At 43.4% G+C, this 17491-nt stretch overlaps 1 protein-coding gene across 5 annotated transcripts in view; it reads left to right on the forward strand.

Moving 5' to 3' along the window:
* The window catches only part of usp24 (ubiquitin specific peptidase 24), a 51142-nt gene extending 34905 nt beyond the window's left edge, over positions 1–16237 (forward strand). For all 5 annotated transcript variants that reach the window (XM_039810889.1, XM_039810892.1, XM_039810890.1 and 2 more), the window contains 19 exons: positions 74–288; positions 1237–1361; positions 2386–2527; positions 2834–2984; positions 3119–3214; positions 3927–4030; positions 5557–5670; positions 9461–9668; positions 9787–9876; positions 10231–10333; positions 10421–10539; positions 10724–10837; positions 10972–11037; positions 11157–11223; positions 11427–11505; positions 11656–11731; positions 12469–12555; positions 12735–12845; positions 13257–16237. In XM_039810889.1, coding sequence (XP_039666823.1) covers positions 74–288; positions 1237–1361; positions 2386–2527; positions 2834–2984; positions 3119–3214; positions 3927–4030; positions 5557–5670; positions 9461–9668; positions 9787–9876; positions 10231–10333; positions 10421–10539; positions 10724–10837; positions 10972–11037; positions 11157–11223; positions 11427–11505; positions 11656–11731; positions 12469–12555; positions 12735–12845; positions 13257–13319 — 2130 coding nt within the window. In that variant the 3' untranslated portion in view covers positions 13320–16237. The remainder of the gene's footprint in view (positions 1–73; positions 289–1236; positions 1362–2385; positions 2528–2833; positions 2985–3118; positions 3215–3926; positions 4031–5556; positions 5671–9460; positions 9669–9786; positions 9877–10230; positions 10334–10420; positions 10540–10723; positions 10838–10971; positions 11038–11156; positions 11224–11426; positions 11506–11655; positions 11732–12468; positions 12556–12734; positions 12846–13256) is intronic.
* The last annotated feature ends 1254 nt before the right edge of the window (positions 16238–17491 follow it).

Genomic DNA, 17491 nt, shown 5'->3' on the forward strand with positions numbered 1-17491 from the left:
ACACTTTTCTGATTTTCATAATCCCAGGAAATTTGAATATGATTAATGTGAATTCTGTCTTGTTGGTGCACAGTTCCCCTGGGTGTTGAACATGGAGCCCTACACTGTCTCTGGGATGGCTCGTCAAGACTGCAGCGGAGAGGGCAGCGAGGGGCGGGGCGACGGGACCTCGGGAGGATCGCCCAGGAAGAAAGTCACGATTTCGGAGAACTATGAGCTCGTGGGAGTTGTTGTCCACAGTGGTCAGGCACACGCTGGCCACTATTACTCTTTCATTAAAGATAGACGGTAAGAGACACTGTAGTGCCGAAGATCCTCCACCTCTCCCTCATTTAAAAAAAGGGGCCAATATTTTCTGAAAATCGAACACATTTCTTTTTTCATTTGCTGGTCAGAGTTATGTGCTGCAAAGTTTTCTGATGGTATTTTCCAGCTCCTGTTCTACTTTACATAAGAATCACATAACCAGTGATTAAGGGAGCACATTAAGCTGTTTGGTTTTGGTTTTAGTTTTCTAAGCAGATTTTAGAGGACCTCCTTGAGGCGCATGAATGCAGCATCAGACTTTGTGTGGGCTGTCTTGGTTTAGTTTGTAAGCATCTCCAGATGTCTGGCTCTGTAAGGCAAGATTGCTCACTGGAGAAGTGGAACATAAAGAGACCACAGGAGCTAATATTTGGCACCCTTCTCTCTCTCTCTAGCTTACTTGTTTGTTCCAATCCACTCTTAAGACTGCGACCGAGAAAGTTTGTTTTCAGGACGTAGATCACTTTCCAGACTTTAAGACACATTCTGGAGCCGCTTCAAAGTCTGTTATCATTTATGTCAGTAAGAGATCTGTGTGTGTCAGACAGGCTGGTTTGCGTGCAAGTGGACACCGCGTCCTGGTGGCAAACCTGTACTGCAGTATGTCGACCAGGTGTGCTATATGCTACAGTCCAGTGTGGTATGCACACATAGCCCTGCCATGCTTCACTGTAAACCATTTAGTAAAGCAGAAATGGCTAAATCTGTTGGGAGAAACTACCTTGTTTCTGCCCAGTCTGCAAACAGAGTCAGAACATTGGCTGCATGTTTTATTATGCATGCCTATTTGTTTTTGGTATTGTTGATTTATTATTCATTCAAGCGTGCGAGTTTCCAGTTCTGATTTAGCAGATTGTGATGAATCATAATCTAATCTGCCACTTTCCTTGCCCCCACCCTCCCTCCATCTTTATTTGTCCTTCTTTAAAGTGGTAGCGCTCGTGGACGTTGGTACAAGTTCAACGACAACGTGGTGGAGGAGTTTGATATGAACGACGAAACTTTGGAGTATGAATGCTTTGGGGGAGAGTACCGTCCCAAAGTTTACGACCAATGTAAGTAATGCATAAACTCTGACATTTATGTAACAAAGTGCATTAAATCACTAAACCTAAAGATCCCATTTAATGGGTTTAGTGTTTTTTTTATTTATTTTTTTTAACCTATATAAAAATGACGTCTGAAACATTCATGAATATTCAAATATTTTTCTGAAAGACACAAGATATATTTCACTGTCCATTGTCAGTGTATGTGTATGTATCTTTCCGCGTTATTATGAATCCCACTTGGTAGGTTTCTTGCCAAGAAGCATTTAAAGGTGCTGTAGGTAGGACTGTGAAGATCCAGGACTTAGCCAAAAAAATTTAACATCAACAACTTCTTAGTCCCTCCCCCCTTTCTGCTAAAGCCCAAAACTGTCTCTTGAGCCCCTCCCCCCACAAGGGAGAATGAATGCGTGTGCATGAGCAGTGATTGATACGCAGTTAGCCCCCCTCGTCCCCGTCCCTGATCCGGGCTTTTTTTTTTTTTTTTTTTTAATAACCTGCTTCATGTAGTTCTACTGGAACAAAGGGTCAGTTTCAGCAAATTTGACAGAAAGTTAGTTTTATAAGGCTTAACTACTGCAACTTTAAGCGCTAGGATTGGCCAGCCGTTCATCCTCCGGCGAGGTACCGGAAGTCGATTTGTTCAGGTCCTATCCCCTGATCAATGGGCTATTTTAACTAGTCAAGTTAATGCCTAACATCAACCAATAGGGGCTGCTACGCAGGGCGGGTCTTGCCAAGAAACCAAGTGGGATTCAACGCTTCCTTCCTTTCCATATTCTGTTTGTGTACTAATTTGTATTACTAGACCATGAACGGCTTTTAAATGAGTTGTGATGTCACACATTTCTCTTGTATGTACTGTACACGTGGTAAACTCCTATTAAAGGAGAGCACAGAGAAACATTCCTCCATCAGCCAAACATCCAACAAATAAGCAAAACACATGTTTGAATGAAGAGGGACTTGTGAAACTCAACTACTGCATGCGGCACCTTGGTAACCTTAATTTGTGTGTATGTGTGTGCAGCCAACCCATACCCTGATGTGCGGAGGAGGTACTGGAACGCCTACATGTTGTTCTATCAGAAGATCAGTGACCAGAACTCGCCCGTCCTGCCCAAAAAAAGTAGAGTCAGCATCATGCGGCAGGAGGCTGAGGACCTTACACTGTGAGTGATCCTCACCATATACTATACTCGCCTCATAAACATTCCCTTTGCGTCATTTATAATGTATCAGCCAATTTCCCTCAGCAGTCAGCAGAATAAAAGCACTGTAAGGCATCTATCTGCAATTGACAGCTCCTGTCTGATGTTGTTTTTTAGAACGGAGCAGAATACATACGGACAGAAGTCAGAACATTTTATGAAACATTTAGATGTAATTTATGTCTGCAGGAAATCAATTATTTATTTATACATTAACACTGTCACAACCAGCATTTAGGAACATCACCAGAAAACTTATTTTTCTAGGTCTGCCCCGTCCTCTCCTGATGTTTCGCCTCAGTCCTCTCCTCGCCCCCCCAGGGCCAACAACGACCGCCTCACCCTCCTCACCCGCCTGGTCCGCAAGGGAGAGAAGAAGGGCCTGTTTGTAGAGAAGATGCCAGCCAGCATCTATCAGGTAAAGCGGCATCGAAGAGTACCATGGAGGCCGTAGAGACCAAGAGATCTCTACACCAACCTAACATTTGTTCTGTAAGTCATCAGCTGGACCGTCCCGGTTCATCTGACCTCTCTCCATTTGTGTTTGTGCAGATGGTGAGGGATGAGAATCTCAAGTTCATGAGGAACAGAGACGTCTACAACAGCGACTACTTCAACTTCACCCTCTCCCTGGCTTCCGTCAATGCAGTATGTGCTTCTACTGTTTGTTTGGTTTTCTGATAGTTACATGATTGTTACAAAGTAGAGCTGCTGTTTACATTGTTCATACTCAAAAGAACTATTTTGTCCTCTTGTATTTAGTTTGTTGTATTTAGTTAGTTTGTTTCTCTTTGAGCATGTATGTAATGTTTCTTAGGTTCTTTTTTTCCCCAACATAAACGCTATATAAATGTTTTCTTAATCCACCTCTCACTAGGGTTGGGCGTCGTTTTGATTTTAACAATTCTTATTCCAATTCCGATTATTCCTTTCGATTCTGGTTCTTATCGGTTCTCGATTCTTTAAAGGGGTGGAGTTGAAACATGTCAGAGGCTTATTTCACAGACCGGTTTTTTTCAATGTAAAATAAAGCCACACTTTAGTAAGCGCCGCTTACTGTGCTCCATGGCTGCAACACAACAAGCGCCTGGAAGTACGGCGGCCGCTACGGAAACCAAAACTTGCGCGTGTTAAATTTGGAACCAGTGATCGTATTCGTACATCGTATTCCACTGGAATCGTAATTTTTCAAAACATTGAGTGTGGTGACATGTAATGAAAGCACCACAGTAGGACTACCAGGGAAATTGAATACACCATTTACTACAGCAATATCACTAAACTACACAATTGTTCATGGTGGAAACGTGAAGCCGCCAGCAGTCAGTGGTTTTCATGTTAGTGTTTGTGTGTGTTACAGACAAAGCTAAAGCATCCAGACTACCAGCCGATGGCCAAAGAGAGTCTTCAGCTGGCTGTTCACTTCCTCTTTCACACCTACCTGCACACCAAAAAGAAACTCCGGTATGTATACACACGCACCCACACATCCACACTTGTCTAGGGCTGGGTATCGTTTGAAAAATGTCGATACCAATACCGTGACTTCAATACCGGTTCTTAAACAATACTTTTTTCGATACCAATTTTATAAAACAAAAATAAATAACATTACACATTACAGCACTAGGCCTGTCGCGATAGTCAATAAATCGAGTTATCGCACGATAAAAAAAAATGAGCTCGATAATTTTTCCGGCCGCGATAATTTCCATTTGCATGCTTGTTTGTTTTCCTCGTCTCTCTCTACCAAAGAGACTGGAGGACCACTCTCGGTTCCTTAGCGTAACGAGGAGTGAACCCTCTTGTCAGTCGCATGGTCTTTGTGGGGGCGGGACTGCGGACAGAGAGACAGAGACAGACAAACGCTAGTTGAGAGTTGGAGCAGGGTTTCCCGCAGCACTTTGCAGTTAAGGCGCCGTCAAAAGAAAGTAGGCCTATATGAGCGATATCCACCGTGTTATTTGGCGTCTCGTTTCTCCCTTTCAATCCAAACCACACAGCTGACAACCTGCAGGTGGAGACTGTGGAGACGGGCTCGGACATACACGCCGCTGGTCAGTCTCGCAAGCGGTTTCAGGAAAGTGGCTGCATGTTTCCGACAATGCACAGAACATTAACGGTACAAGCCTACAACTGTCCGCGGACACGGAGTGTGGAAAGTATGTCAGAGTTGCACCTGTTCCACAACAACTGTACATCAGCGTGAAAGACGACATACTAAAGGAGATCAAAGACATGTTCTGGATATTTAAAATGTCTTCCAGTTCCTGTGTTAAATATTATTTAGAAATAAAAGTGTATTGATCTTTGAAAAGGTGTACCTGTATTATTATGCCATTATCATTATATTAGATGCAAATGGTCTCTCGATGACAATATTATCGTTTATCGCAATAATTTCTGGGACAATTTATCGTCCAGCAAAATTTGTTATCGTGACAGGCCTATACAGCACAAATCTTTGTAGTCATTTTTCAGCTCTTACTACGTGAGCCCGTCTCTGTGCATGATGTAGAGTTTTTCCTGCGTGACTCTACGACGTGTAACGTTAGACAGCCAATCAGCAGCAGCATTAGATCATGGTAGAGGCATGCTGCATGCTTTTCACAAAAAGGCAGAAGAATTATGACCAAAAACGTCATAAAAAATCAAGCCCAGGCACTCAAGGTTGGTTACAAAAAGTGATAAAAGGCCTTTTTATAAGTAGGGCAAGACATAAAAAATATATCCACGCATGTTGGCTTGAGCCTTCCTCAGGATGCTCATGCTGCATCCTTATTGGCTCACTGACGCTGATGAGATTTACTCCTTAGGTATTGAAATTGGCTGTCGACTGATGAGGCATTTTTCGATAATCTGTACTTTAGAGGCATTTCGGTCGGTGCCTAAAAAGTTTTGAATTCAGTACCCAGTCCTACACCTGTCAATAGTAAACATCACTTATAAGCAGAAATGTAGTGCGTGTATTACATCTGTATCTCCTGCAGGGTGGACACCGAGGAGTGGATGGCGACAGTGGACGTGTTGCTGTCTAAGAGCAGCGAAGCGTGCCAGTGGATGGTGCAGTACCTGGTTGGACCAGAGGGACGAGAGATCACCAGGTCAGTGCTTGCTGGTTATGTTGTCATATGTGCAATACATTTATGTTTACATATGTGATGCATACTGTGTCATCACAAGAAAAGGGTTTGTAGTAGGCCTGGGCGAAAAATCGATTAAATGAATTAATTTGAATTTTTTGTTGCGGGCGATAAATAAAGTAAATCGAGTTTTTGTGTAATGGCGCATTTTTGGCTCCCCGGAGCTTCCGTAGCGTTAGTTTCACATAGCAGTATGGCAAGCGACAACCACAACATCATAGCACACACGAAACAGCAACAGCAAGTGACAACATGGCTACCGGTGAGAGTGGGAAGTTTGTTCCCAAGAAAGGAATAAAATCATCTGTTGTGAGACACAAACAACATGGCAGCGACAGGGACTAACATTAATTATTTTCTTAACCAGTCGTTTCATTACTTACTTCCGTAATCTCCGCCGAAATGACCGGCAGCTCGCGGTGCACTGTCCCCGGCTGACAGTCACCTATTCTGGGATAACTGAACAACCAGCTACAGCTGACCTGAAGGAGCACCATGCGGGGCACCAGAGGCGGTGTTGAGGAACTCTGTTGCGGCTCAACACATCTACTAAACGCCGCTGATACGACCGAGCTGTGACGGAGGTCTGTAGCGGCTTAAACAGCTAGCAATCAACGCCCCCTTGCACGGAGCCGGCCGACGCGTTTGTTTTGTCGCTACGAAGGAGCTTGCTACAGGTATGCTACATTCAAGAGACCATGGGATGTTAACGTACGTTACTCAGCAACAGGTGAAAATAGGGGCAATATTGCGCAATAACGTTAAAATGATTTGAACTTTTAGCGAGGAACGAGAAGTGAATTACTTGTAGGCCTATGTGTGAAAACAGCTTTATCTCACGCATCTGTTTTGTTGTTGTTGAATATATAGTCCCCCCTCCCCCCCAAAAAAACAAAAACAAAACTGGTAGGGAAAACACTCAAACCAATTTATATTTCCACAAAATTGGCATGAATAAACATAATGGTATACATGCCCCATGTGTGTGTGTGTGTGTGTGTGTGTGTGTGTGTGTGTGTGTGTGTGCGTGTATGAGTCAAAACAAAATAAAACTTGTTTTGAACAATTTCTTTGTCATCTGCAGATTGATTTTAAGTAGAGGGAGAAAAAAATGTATTTAAATCTTAAATCAGATTTTTTTTTTTTTTAATCGAGGATTTTATTTTTAGGCCATATCGCCCAGCCCTCGTTTGTAGAATAGACAATTTTGTCGTGCAAAATTACAGAAAGAAATTACTTTTAAAAATGCCTACATTTGTAATTACTTAAGCTAATTACAACAGATTAACATAACTTTCATTGTATTTGTTTGGTTGCCAGTTTTTAGTGAAAAGGGTACATAAAAAGGTCTCCAAAAATCTTAAGCCTCACGAACATTTGTCAGACATGTATAGATGTGTATAAGTGACTGTATTTGAGCTCTGCAGCCAAAATGACACATTTTGAAGCAATGGCGACCCATTTTTTAGACCCTTTTTAGGGGGGCTCAATCTCAGCCCCCTTAAAAATTATATTAATAATTAAAAAAAATCTAATTTTAGTGCTTCAAGTGAGAGTTTGGGAACAATTACAGGTTCAAATAAACAGGTTTAATATCCTGTGTCTCTGTCGCCAATGCTATGCACCTGTCACCCAGTCAAGGACATTTTTATTTTTTATTTATTTATTGTTTACACCTCATTATCATTTCATTTGAGTCCGGTAGTCCATAAAGGGACTTTCGTAGTTTTTTTCATATGTTCAATAGTTTGCATTTATCCTCTGTTATAACACTTTTGCAAGGCACTGTATCTATGTCACAGATAACGCTGATCCTAGAATCGCCCCTGTATTGAAGTGTACTCAGTTCTGCATTTCTGCTGCTTTTACTATTCTGCTAAAATACAACAAATTGCTTGTTGAATTTAAAACAAATGAAAGGAAATCATTTCCAACATTCATTAATTGAACAATTTGAACATTGAATTGAAAATTAAAAAAAAGAATGACTTGCTTCTTAAAGTGCAGTTTTCTACTGTGATTTTGTTTCAACTAACACAAAAAATCTCTTTTGCGATATGTTGCAGCCTTTCGCGATGTGCGTATTGCGCCAGTTGATATCGCAACCACGATAAAAACGATACTAGCTTATATATACTGTATGTTTTGTAGGGTTGTTTTTATTGATTTATTGCAGGGCCTTGGCCTGGGTTTAACTACTGCAGCAGTTTTGTAGCTGTCCTAGTGATATGCGATGCTACAGACGGAGCAGCTCACAGCGTTGCTCCCTTATTCTAATCAATGCCCGTTGAACTCTCTGACCTCGGTCACATTATTCTACCCTGGTAATGCTGCTGCAGCCTCTAAAGCTTCACTGTCTCTCTCTATCTCACTCTCTACACATCCCTACATACTTTATATATAACTGTCCCTTAGATCTCTATACTATGTTGTAATCACACACACACAGACACACACCACATCTGAGCCTCAGGAGTGCCCTTGAACAAGCTTTAATTGCATCTGCTCTGACAGCGGGGGTATTGGAAAACACCTGTGTGCGTGTTGCTCACTGACTGGATGCTGACTGGCTGAGAAAGCAGGTCACTGTTAGCTTAATAAACATTAAGAGTCAGGATAGTTTTCAGAGAGTGAGAGTGAGAGTGAGAGTGAGAGTGTGTGTTTTGGAAAAAGATGTTGTCTTAAGACAGTCTGGCGAGGTCGGTGACCTGAGTCTGTTTGGTGTGTTCCGTGCCATCGTCAGTCGGAGGAGCCGTCGGCTTTAATTTGGGAGGTGTCGTATGTGGCTAGTGGGAGGGGAGGGGGGGGTTTGTGCTTTGACACTTTGAAAAAAAAAAAGGAAAATATGCATTGTATGAGCATTTCTGAGTTTGTGATTGAACTTCAATAAAAATATCAGAGATAATTTGGGCCGGTTTAACTTGTTGAATCAGCCAGTGGGCAGTCGGACTCAATGACCAATCTGATTGATGGAGAGCTAGCCCTTGACTAGCGAATCAGTGCACTTATGTTAAAACCCTTACCGGAAATTACAAGCGGGATGAGCATGACAAACGGCTCTCAAAAGCTGACAAATCTGACCTTTGTCGATCTGAAATGAAGACAATTCAGCAACTGCACGGCCTATTTCTCACTTAAAATGTTTTCAGAAACACGTTTCGGTGAACTATCTTCATAAAATACGAGATCGTATTCCGAACGAGCCGCCGGCTTATTATGGTCGGCTTTGAAATTCGGGAGCAGCCAGACCCACGCGACGCGTTCGTCATTTCATTTCGGTTTTTTGGGCGACAATACAGATTAGCGCCGCCTGCTGTTATGGAGACGTATTACCTCTCGCGGACGCGCAGAACGTAGGCTCAAGTCAGCGTCGCTTCGGTGTGTTCCGAGGAACTTTTTGGACCGACGGGAGCCGAATAATCAGTCCGACTGGCTTTTCTGCCGACGGTCAGCCGTCGGGTTGGTGTGTCAGGGCCTTTACACTACTCTGTGTTTATGATATGGCTGTCAAACATGATTGGTTATCGCACATCAGACGTTTGGTGAACAGTACACCCCGGCCTCCTTTACATACCATATGGCCATTCCCACAGAGAGGAGATACAGAGTCCCACTCAGCTGTGTGTCCTGTTTGTCAGCCTTATTCTCTCTCAAACGGATGTTTATACATCATTGTCACATGTTTTTATTCCTTTGATTGTGCCCATCATTTACAACACTGATATTGATGATCATTGTATCTCCTCCTCAGGGTTTGTCTGTTAGAGTGCAGTGTAAGGGAGGTGAGGGTGGTGGTCGCATCCATCCTTGAAAAGACTCTGGAGAGCGCGCTTCACTTTGGAGACCCGGGACTGGACAACCTGACCGACACTATGCTTTCCTTATTGGACAAAGATGTTCCGGAGAACGTGAAAAACTGCGCGCAGTACTTCGGCCTCTTCAGTAACTTCGCTCAGAGGGTAATAAACCATCAACAAATGAGTAGATTCAGCCGTTTCTGCGAACTTTTAATGTTCAAAGTACAACGTTAAGTTAAATGACAATGGGTTTTGTCTTTCTGTTCTCTCTCTCTCTCAGGGATGCGGTCCTTGTCAGCTGTTGTTGAAACACTCAGCTTATCGCCGGATGCTCATCTTCCTGTTGGGACCCAATAGGCAAAACAACCAGGTGCAGTAGAACTACGCGATATACAGAGTGTAGTAGTACTTTTTGATCCAAGACACATTACTTTCACTTTCACCCCTGCACTTTTCCGCTCAGTATTTTCTTTTTCTTTTTCTTCTCCCTTTGCACGTATTGTACGTCACTAAGGAAAAAAGCGTCCACTAAATGTGTAAAGTGTAGAAACAAAAATTGAATTGTTTAATTAATTATTTTGAGCAATGTTAAATATGGTGTGCATTTAGAAGTAGCAACATGTTGATTTAAGATGCAAGAATGGAAATTAAATAGCATTTATGATCCACAACTGTACTGAGTGCAGTGTATTCCAATTGTTTTTCTCTCCTTGTGTCTCCACAGAACCGCCGGTGGAGTCCAGCGCAGGCTCGGGAGTTCCTTCACCTCCACAACACTCTGGCCCTCATGACGCTACACTCTGACCTCAACGCCCAGCGGACACAGGGTGAGACACTCAAACCAAATCTTGGAGGCTTGATGTTTTTGTACAATCCATCTCTCCGTCTGATCCTCTGATTTCTCACCCGCGTAGCTCCAGGAGGGTTTAAACTGCGCGTGAGTTGCGTCCCGGCCTCCACTAAGCTCCTCGCCCTCCACGCAGACATCCTGGCCTCGCTCTTCACTCCAGAGGGACAGCCTTACCTTCAAGAGGTAACGTACACACCGGCAACTCAGAGTCTTAAACCTTTTTCCGACTTGATTGTGTTTTTGCCTGTCTTCGATTCATACAGGGAAGTAAAAGAATCGCACAATCCATACGGGGTCATGGCCTAAACTGCATAATAAATGTGGAAAAGGCTCTTTGACGGATGTTTTTAATGGTGGACATTTACAGGTGATGTTTGCCATGCGCGAGTTGTCCGGTCCCCTGTCCCTCCTGATAGAGATGGTGACCTACACCGCCTACTGTAACGAGCCCTTCTCTCTGGGCGTGCTGCAGTTGCTCAAGGTAAAAGAAAAAAGAAGCTTCAGAAAAAACCTGAGAGATACGTAGTCAGAGCTGACAGACATTTATTCATGTAGTCAATGTCTATGATGAGTATTCTTTGTTTTAAAGTCTTCTGAATACTTTGTGTCTCACAGACACAGCTGGAGACTGCTCCCCCTCATGAACTGAAGAACATTTTTCAGATGCTGCAGGAGCTTCTAGTGAGTGACAGTCATCCGTTAACTCTGTGGCCCTTCACCTTTTGATCCATCACTTTGTAAGAGAATTGAATTGCTATTGCGACCAGCTTTGCTAACATCAGTTACATCTTTTACATCAGGTAATGGAAGAACCTCTGCAAACCCAGAGACTCAAGTATGCCTTTGAGTCAGAGAAAGGCCTTTTAGGTATGTCTTTGTACTTTTGTTATTGTTTTGTGGACTGAAACCACAGAGCAAAACCGTCTTGGACAGTTATCTACAATATAGTAATATTTTTCTTATCAAGATTGTTGGTAAACTGCCATGCCACATGGCAACATCATCAGTTTTTGTGTGTGTATTGAATGGATTTATTGAATGTATAAAAACCTAACTGAGTTTCTTCTCAGCTTTGATGCACCAGAGCAACAACGTGGACAGCAGACGCTGCTACCAGTGTGTGAAGTTCCTGGTCACATTAGCCCAGAAGTGAGTTCATCTAAGGGTCAAAAGTTAAGAGTTGTCCAGTAGTAGTACTTGTCTTAGATATGCTTTATTGTGAGGGATACTTTCATGATTTATTTTTTTAAATTAACCGGGCGACATAATTCTGAGCCTTCCTTTTATCTGTCCCACCAGGTGTGCTCCTGCCAAGGATTACTTCAAGGACTTGTCTGGTCACTGGAGCTGGGCTGTACAGTGGCTGCAAAAAAAGGCAAGCTTCTGAATTGCTGTGTCACCACATTAATCAGAGAACTATGTTTAGTGTTTTTTTTGTTGTATTTTTAGGCATTTTTTGACAGGAAACGAGGGGAGAACAAGAGAGATCGGAGATGACATGCAACAAAGGGCCTTAAACATGTACACCAGTGGTTCCTTAATTCCAACCCTTTATATCTGACATAACTATTTACACATGACTTTTAGCTTACTATGTTAACCGTTTATACGTGACTGTTTCAACTTCTCTGCTCACCTGCTAACTAGATATCATGCAGTCGTAGTCACAGGTGCCCTCTGGGGTATAACTACCCCTGATTGCCACCAGGACACCCCAGAGAAATGCATTTCATACACTGTGATTAGATAAGTTTTAATTAACCTGTATGCTCATACACGCCAACTTTCTTAAGCCAAGTGGCGTGTTATCTGTATGCATTTTGAGCGCCGGGTTGGGTTTAGGAAAAGAAGAAAGCGACTGTTGAGTTTAGGAAACGTGACACGCAGGACACGAAGGAAACGCTCTCCTGGGTGAAAGTCACACGCAATCGCAAGGTAATGTAAGTCAATGGAGGCCAAACGGCATTGATGAACACACAAAAAAGCGAGTATGCGTCTTGATAACACGCCAAAAATGGCATATGAATTGGCGTGTCGAACATACGCCACTTCGTGAGATAAGTCTGGTACTGTATGCTCATTGTTTTTGCATCATGTTTTCTCTGCCCTCAGATGACTGAACATTACTGGACTCCACAGAGCAACGTCTCCAATGAGACATCCACCAACAAAACCTTCCAGCGTACTATCTCTGCGCAGGTGCGCGCACACACACACACACACACACACACACACACACACACACACACACCCTCTGACCCCCCCTCTGGTTTCTCCACCACCACTACACAAACACACACGCTGTCACTTGTACTTGATGTTCTCTTCTGCTCTGGACCTGGCTCACTGTTTCACTGTGTGCGTATCAAACTCTGCAGGATACCTTGGCCTACGCCACAGCGCTGTTAAACGAGAAGGAGCAGTCTGGCAGCAGCAACGGCTCTGATGGCAGCCCAGCAAATGAAAACGCCGACCGCAGCCTCCGACAGGTAGCCCTCAGCACAGCGGGCTTCTTACATGACTCATCGCGTTGCAGCGGCTCCTGCTCGGTTCACGCAGCCAAAAAGAGAAGAATGGAACAGAAAATGGAACATCTCGCCAGCTTCTGTCAAAAGCTGAAAAGGCCGTTTGTTACCTCCCACGGTTGTTATTAGCGGTGGATTTGAAAACTGCTCCATTCTTCTCTTGACTCCTGCTGTGCCTGACAGGAGGCCCACACAACACAAGACTGTCAGACTTGTTCTGGCACAGGCACGAATACTCCAGATAATAGAAGTCGTAATCCCACTGTCACTGCTTAGCACAGAGATATATGTGTTCCTTTTCCTCCCAACAACACCACATTCCTTAGTTCTCATGTTCATAATAATAATAATTCTTATTATTTGTCTCTCTCCCAGGGGTCGGAGTCTCCCATGATGCTCGGGGACTCGAAGAGCGATCTGGAAGATGTAGACCCCTAGCCCCTCCAACCAGCAGGATCCCTCCGAAGGAGAGGCCGCACAGCTCCGGGCAGCCAATTGAAAGGGCTGCACTTTGCCTCTGATTGGTGAGGACATTTAGGACTCCACAACAAGCCAATCGGAAAACGTGTTCTCTTGGTCGCTACGGCAACGGAGGAGCTATGACTAAATCATAAATTACTTCCTTTCAAAGCAGCCGAGGCGATGATGGAGATGCATTATCATTAAGGGCAGCAGAGTTGATTACGTTGGGAAGTAGAACAACCTTCCTCAGTCACGGATGACTTCAGTTTATCCTTTTATTCATTCATTCACTCAGAATGACAGCAAGGTGGAGGATGGGTTTGGGTTGTGTTTTAACAATTTTCTGCTCATATTTGCCAATGTATCTACATAAGACATATTCATATTGTAAAGATGTGTTCCATAGATGTACTTTCCAGTGTAAGATAATATTTTAAAGTCTCCTGTGCTCCACAGCCTTGCAAAATGCGAGAGGTCACGTTAGCTGCTCTAGAGGAATTTACAGACTCGTGTGCACTTGTACAGGAACACCCCCACACACGAGCACTTGGGAGGGGTGGGGTTAAGTATGCACTTTATAGTCCAGCCCAGTCTATTGTGACGTACAGCAGCACTGGTCAGTTCCTCTAGAGCCTCCTCGCGACCGTGACCTCTCCTTCTTTTGCTTTTAACAACTTCTATTTTCAGTGCCACATATGCAGACACATGGAAGCCCTTATTGCAAGCCACTCTGCCTGTGACTTGACCCTTCACCCTGGTGACCACAGTGTAGCCATGGGGACGCGGCACAGGGCGGGCCCTGTCCCATAAACGGGACAAGTCCCGACCCTCGGCAACTCTGAAACAGGCAGCGCCGTGGCCAGCACTCTCCCTCTACTCTAGTCTTCTTGCCGTCAGGCAGCCGCATGTGCTGGATTTTTATTCTTTTCATCGCTGTGTTTTATTTCCGTTGCCACTTTGCTTTGACTCTGGATGAATTGAATATTGGAGAGGATGTTTAGGGACTCAAGCCTTATGCAAGTCAAGCCGATCTGGAAGTGCACAGATCAATCGTGGTGGGCCATCAGTGCCGACTGAGGGGGGGAGCTCAGGAGCATGTTTTATTTTTAGGTGCCAAGGTTACATACACACACACATGCACACACACACACACACAAATAACACAGATACTAGAACTTGTGAAAACCATGCAAGCGTGTGTCACTCATTCACTTCGCTCACAAACGCAAAGAACAGGTCCTCCTCGCCTCACTGTTACCTCTGCTTTATCAGGTTTGATTTTATTTTATTTTTTTCTTTCAATGGAGTTTTCTTTTTGCTTTGCCTTTTCGCTTTTGTGTACCTTTGGAAACACACACAGAGGAGCTGAACCCAAATGTAGCTCCGCTTTCACACAAGAACAGCGCCCGTGTTTCCATCGTCCCCACCCCCCAATCATCGGGAGACTTGAAGTGCCTTAACCTCCCGATCTCTCCCCCGGCCCGCCTCCGATACCGCGACGCCACGTCTCGCGTAGGTTAACGTCCGCTCCGCCTGTCCTGACCGTGACACCGAACCAGTGTCTCCTGTGGTCAAATAAGTTTTTCGCTGTAGGAGTGCAACTACAGCTTCTTCATCCCCACTAGACCCACAATAATTACAGGGGCATTTTCCTCTGTGTGTTGTGACAAAGGATTGTAGGAATGTAACTGTTGGTTGTTGATTCTGTGTGTGTGTTTGGGGGAGGGGGTGGGGTGTACGTTTTACCCTAATAAAACAGGGTTTTACTGTAGGTGACAGGACAGGGTTTTTGGGTGATGGTTAAAATGCTGCTTCTTTTCACTCTGCGCTCAAGCAGAGCCAATTTGTAGATACTGAGTTATGCTAAATAGTTTTAAGGAAGCCACACTTTTCACGCAATGTTCTGAAGACATGAGCCTAAACTAGCTTAGCAGATTAGCTCTCAGCTTTAACAGGTCAATGTTTACAGTGTGAAAACCCTATCAAGCAATCATGCAAAAATAGTTTTCTGTTGGGAGTCGTCACGCGATCAATCCACTGAGGCTCCTCTGCATCCTCAAAGCCTGAGAAGGGCCCTTCCGACCCCTCTCCCCACCCCACCCCACCCAGCCCATGTCCCTCTCTATCTCACTAGATGTGAATGTCACGTCGTGCTCTCCGGCACGTTTGCATGTGTGGCAGTAAGTGGTGGTCAAGTTAGTCTTTTCTGTGTGACAGAGGGGGGGGTAAAAAAAACAGCCCCGTGTTGTTTGCTGTGTAATTAATTTCATTGGCGCTCACGGTCACAAACATAGGTCCCTCTCTGTGGCTGGTTCTGATGGAGCTGCATGCAGTCTGTGCCAAGTGATACATGGCCATGGCAACATGAGTCGCACTCAGCCAAGAGTCTCTCCTATCGTAGGTTTGCCCCCACTGCTATATCGCCATAAAAAAATTATTTTGTTTTAATCCTGGGATGCAGGGAGGGATGGGTAAGTGCGTGGGTAGGGATTGGCATCTGTACGGGTTTTTACTGTCATTCAATTTTGAAAATTCACTTCTGCCATCGCAAGATTTTGTAATGCATGTTAAAACTCCGTTTTAATTTGTACATCAGAGTTTGATTAAAAGGAAATTTGATATAAAATAAACTGGAATGCACAACCTTTTGTAAACTTTTTATCTATGTTTGCACATTGTCACCTTACAAAATGTTGGTGCATCTTCATTGAGATTTTCTTTTTATATGTTGATTCATGCAGGATTTCTTCTTAACTCATCTGATCTGATCCTGCAGACAATGAATATGCCTTTTTTTTTTTTTTAATTGAAGCCATTTTGACAAGTCGCAGTAGGAAAAGCGTAGGTGTAAATAATCAAATGAATGCTGAATAATAAAGAATTAATTCCATTTAGTTGATTCCGTTTTGGGGTCCTGGTCTTTTAGATGCTGGCTCACTGTCATACTCTCACTGGGACAATGGATTAGGAGAGAGCCGTCGTTATTAAAGGGATAGTTCAGATTTTTTTTTTTAAAGTGGGGTTATATGAGGTACTTATCCGTAACGTATCCATCAGTGTATTACCAACAGTAGATGGCGGTCGACATAATCGTGATATAACACTGTTCTATTGTAGTTTTATTTTTATTTTTTGCTGCTTTTAAATGTAAATGTATCCCTGTACGGTGTCCTTGAGTGCAGTGAAAGGCGCCTTTTAAATAAAATGTATTATAACTATGACATGACCCTGTCATGAACGTGTCATAAACATTATAAACAAGTCATAAACGTTTATGACTTCTGTCATTAAGTGTCTTTTGGTTTTCGTCATGACAAGTGGACATAGTTTGGGTTGTCTTGATTATGACAGCTTGACATTAATCAAAGTGACATTACCAGAAGTTGTCTTTGTCATGACAAGTTGACATAAAATTAGTTTGGGATGTCTTTGTAATGACAATTTGATATAATGTCATCCTGTTTACTGTCAAGTTGTCTTAATAAGGACACTCCAAAGAAATTTAATGTCAAGTTGTCATGACAAAGACATCCTGTGGTAATGTCATCCTGGTTAATGTCAAGTTGTCATTACTAAGACATCCCAAACAAATGTAATGTCAACTTGTCGTGACAAAAAACGATTTAATTAATGACCGAAGTCCTAAACTTTTGACTTCTTTATGACACATTCATGACAGTGTCATGTCACAATTATGTCGATACCTTCAAGTAAAGTGTTACCAAACTAACCGACCGAGGCAGCGATAGACAAGCCTCTCCCCTGTTCTGCAAGGTAAAATGACTTTGAGGAGAGCATAGATAACTGGTTCAGTTCACCCCGCGTGAACCTAAACAGGGCAGTTTAACAGCAAGGCAAATATTCTGAATATAATGTACACTTAAAATTATATTGATTTGTGGTTTTCGGTGGATAATACATATATTTAAGTTTGTGTTTCAGTGTGTTTAGCTGCTTGGTCCCATCCACGGCAGTACATTGCGTGGCTTTCCTTGCCGGTCCTCCTCCCTGGCTTCTCCAAACTGGGGGCGGGCCAAGCGCCATCTATTGGAGGTAATACACTGACTGGATAAGTACCTCATACAACCCCACTTCAGAAAATCCTAATTATCCCTGTAATTCTATTAGTAACACCTGTGCTTTTCCTA

This window comes from Perca fluviatilis, chromosome 9, assembly GCF_010015445.1.
Source record: "Perca fluviatilis chromosome 9, GENO_Pfluv_1.0, whole genome shotgun sequence".
NCBI lineage: Eukaryota > Metazoa > Chordata > Actinopteri > Perciformes > Percidae > Perca > Perca fluviatilis.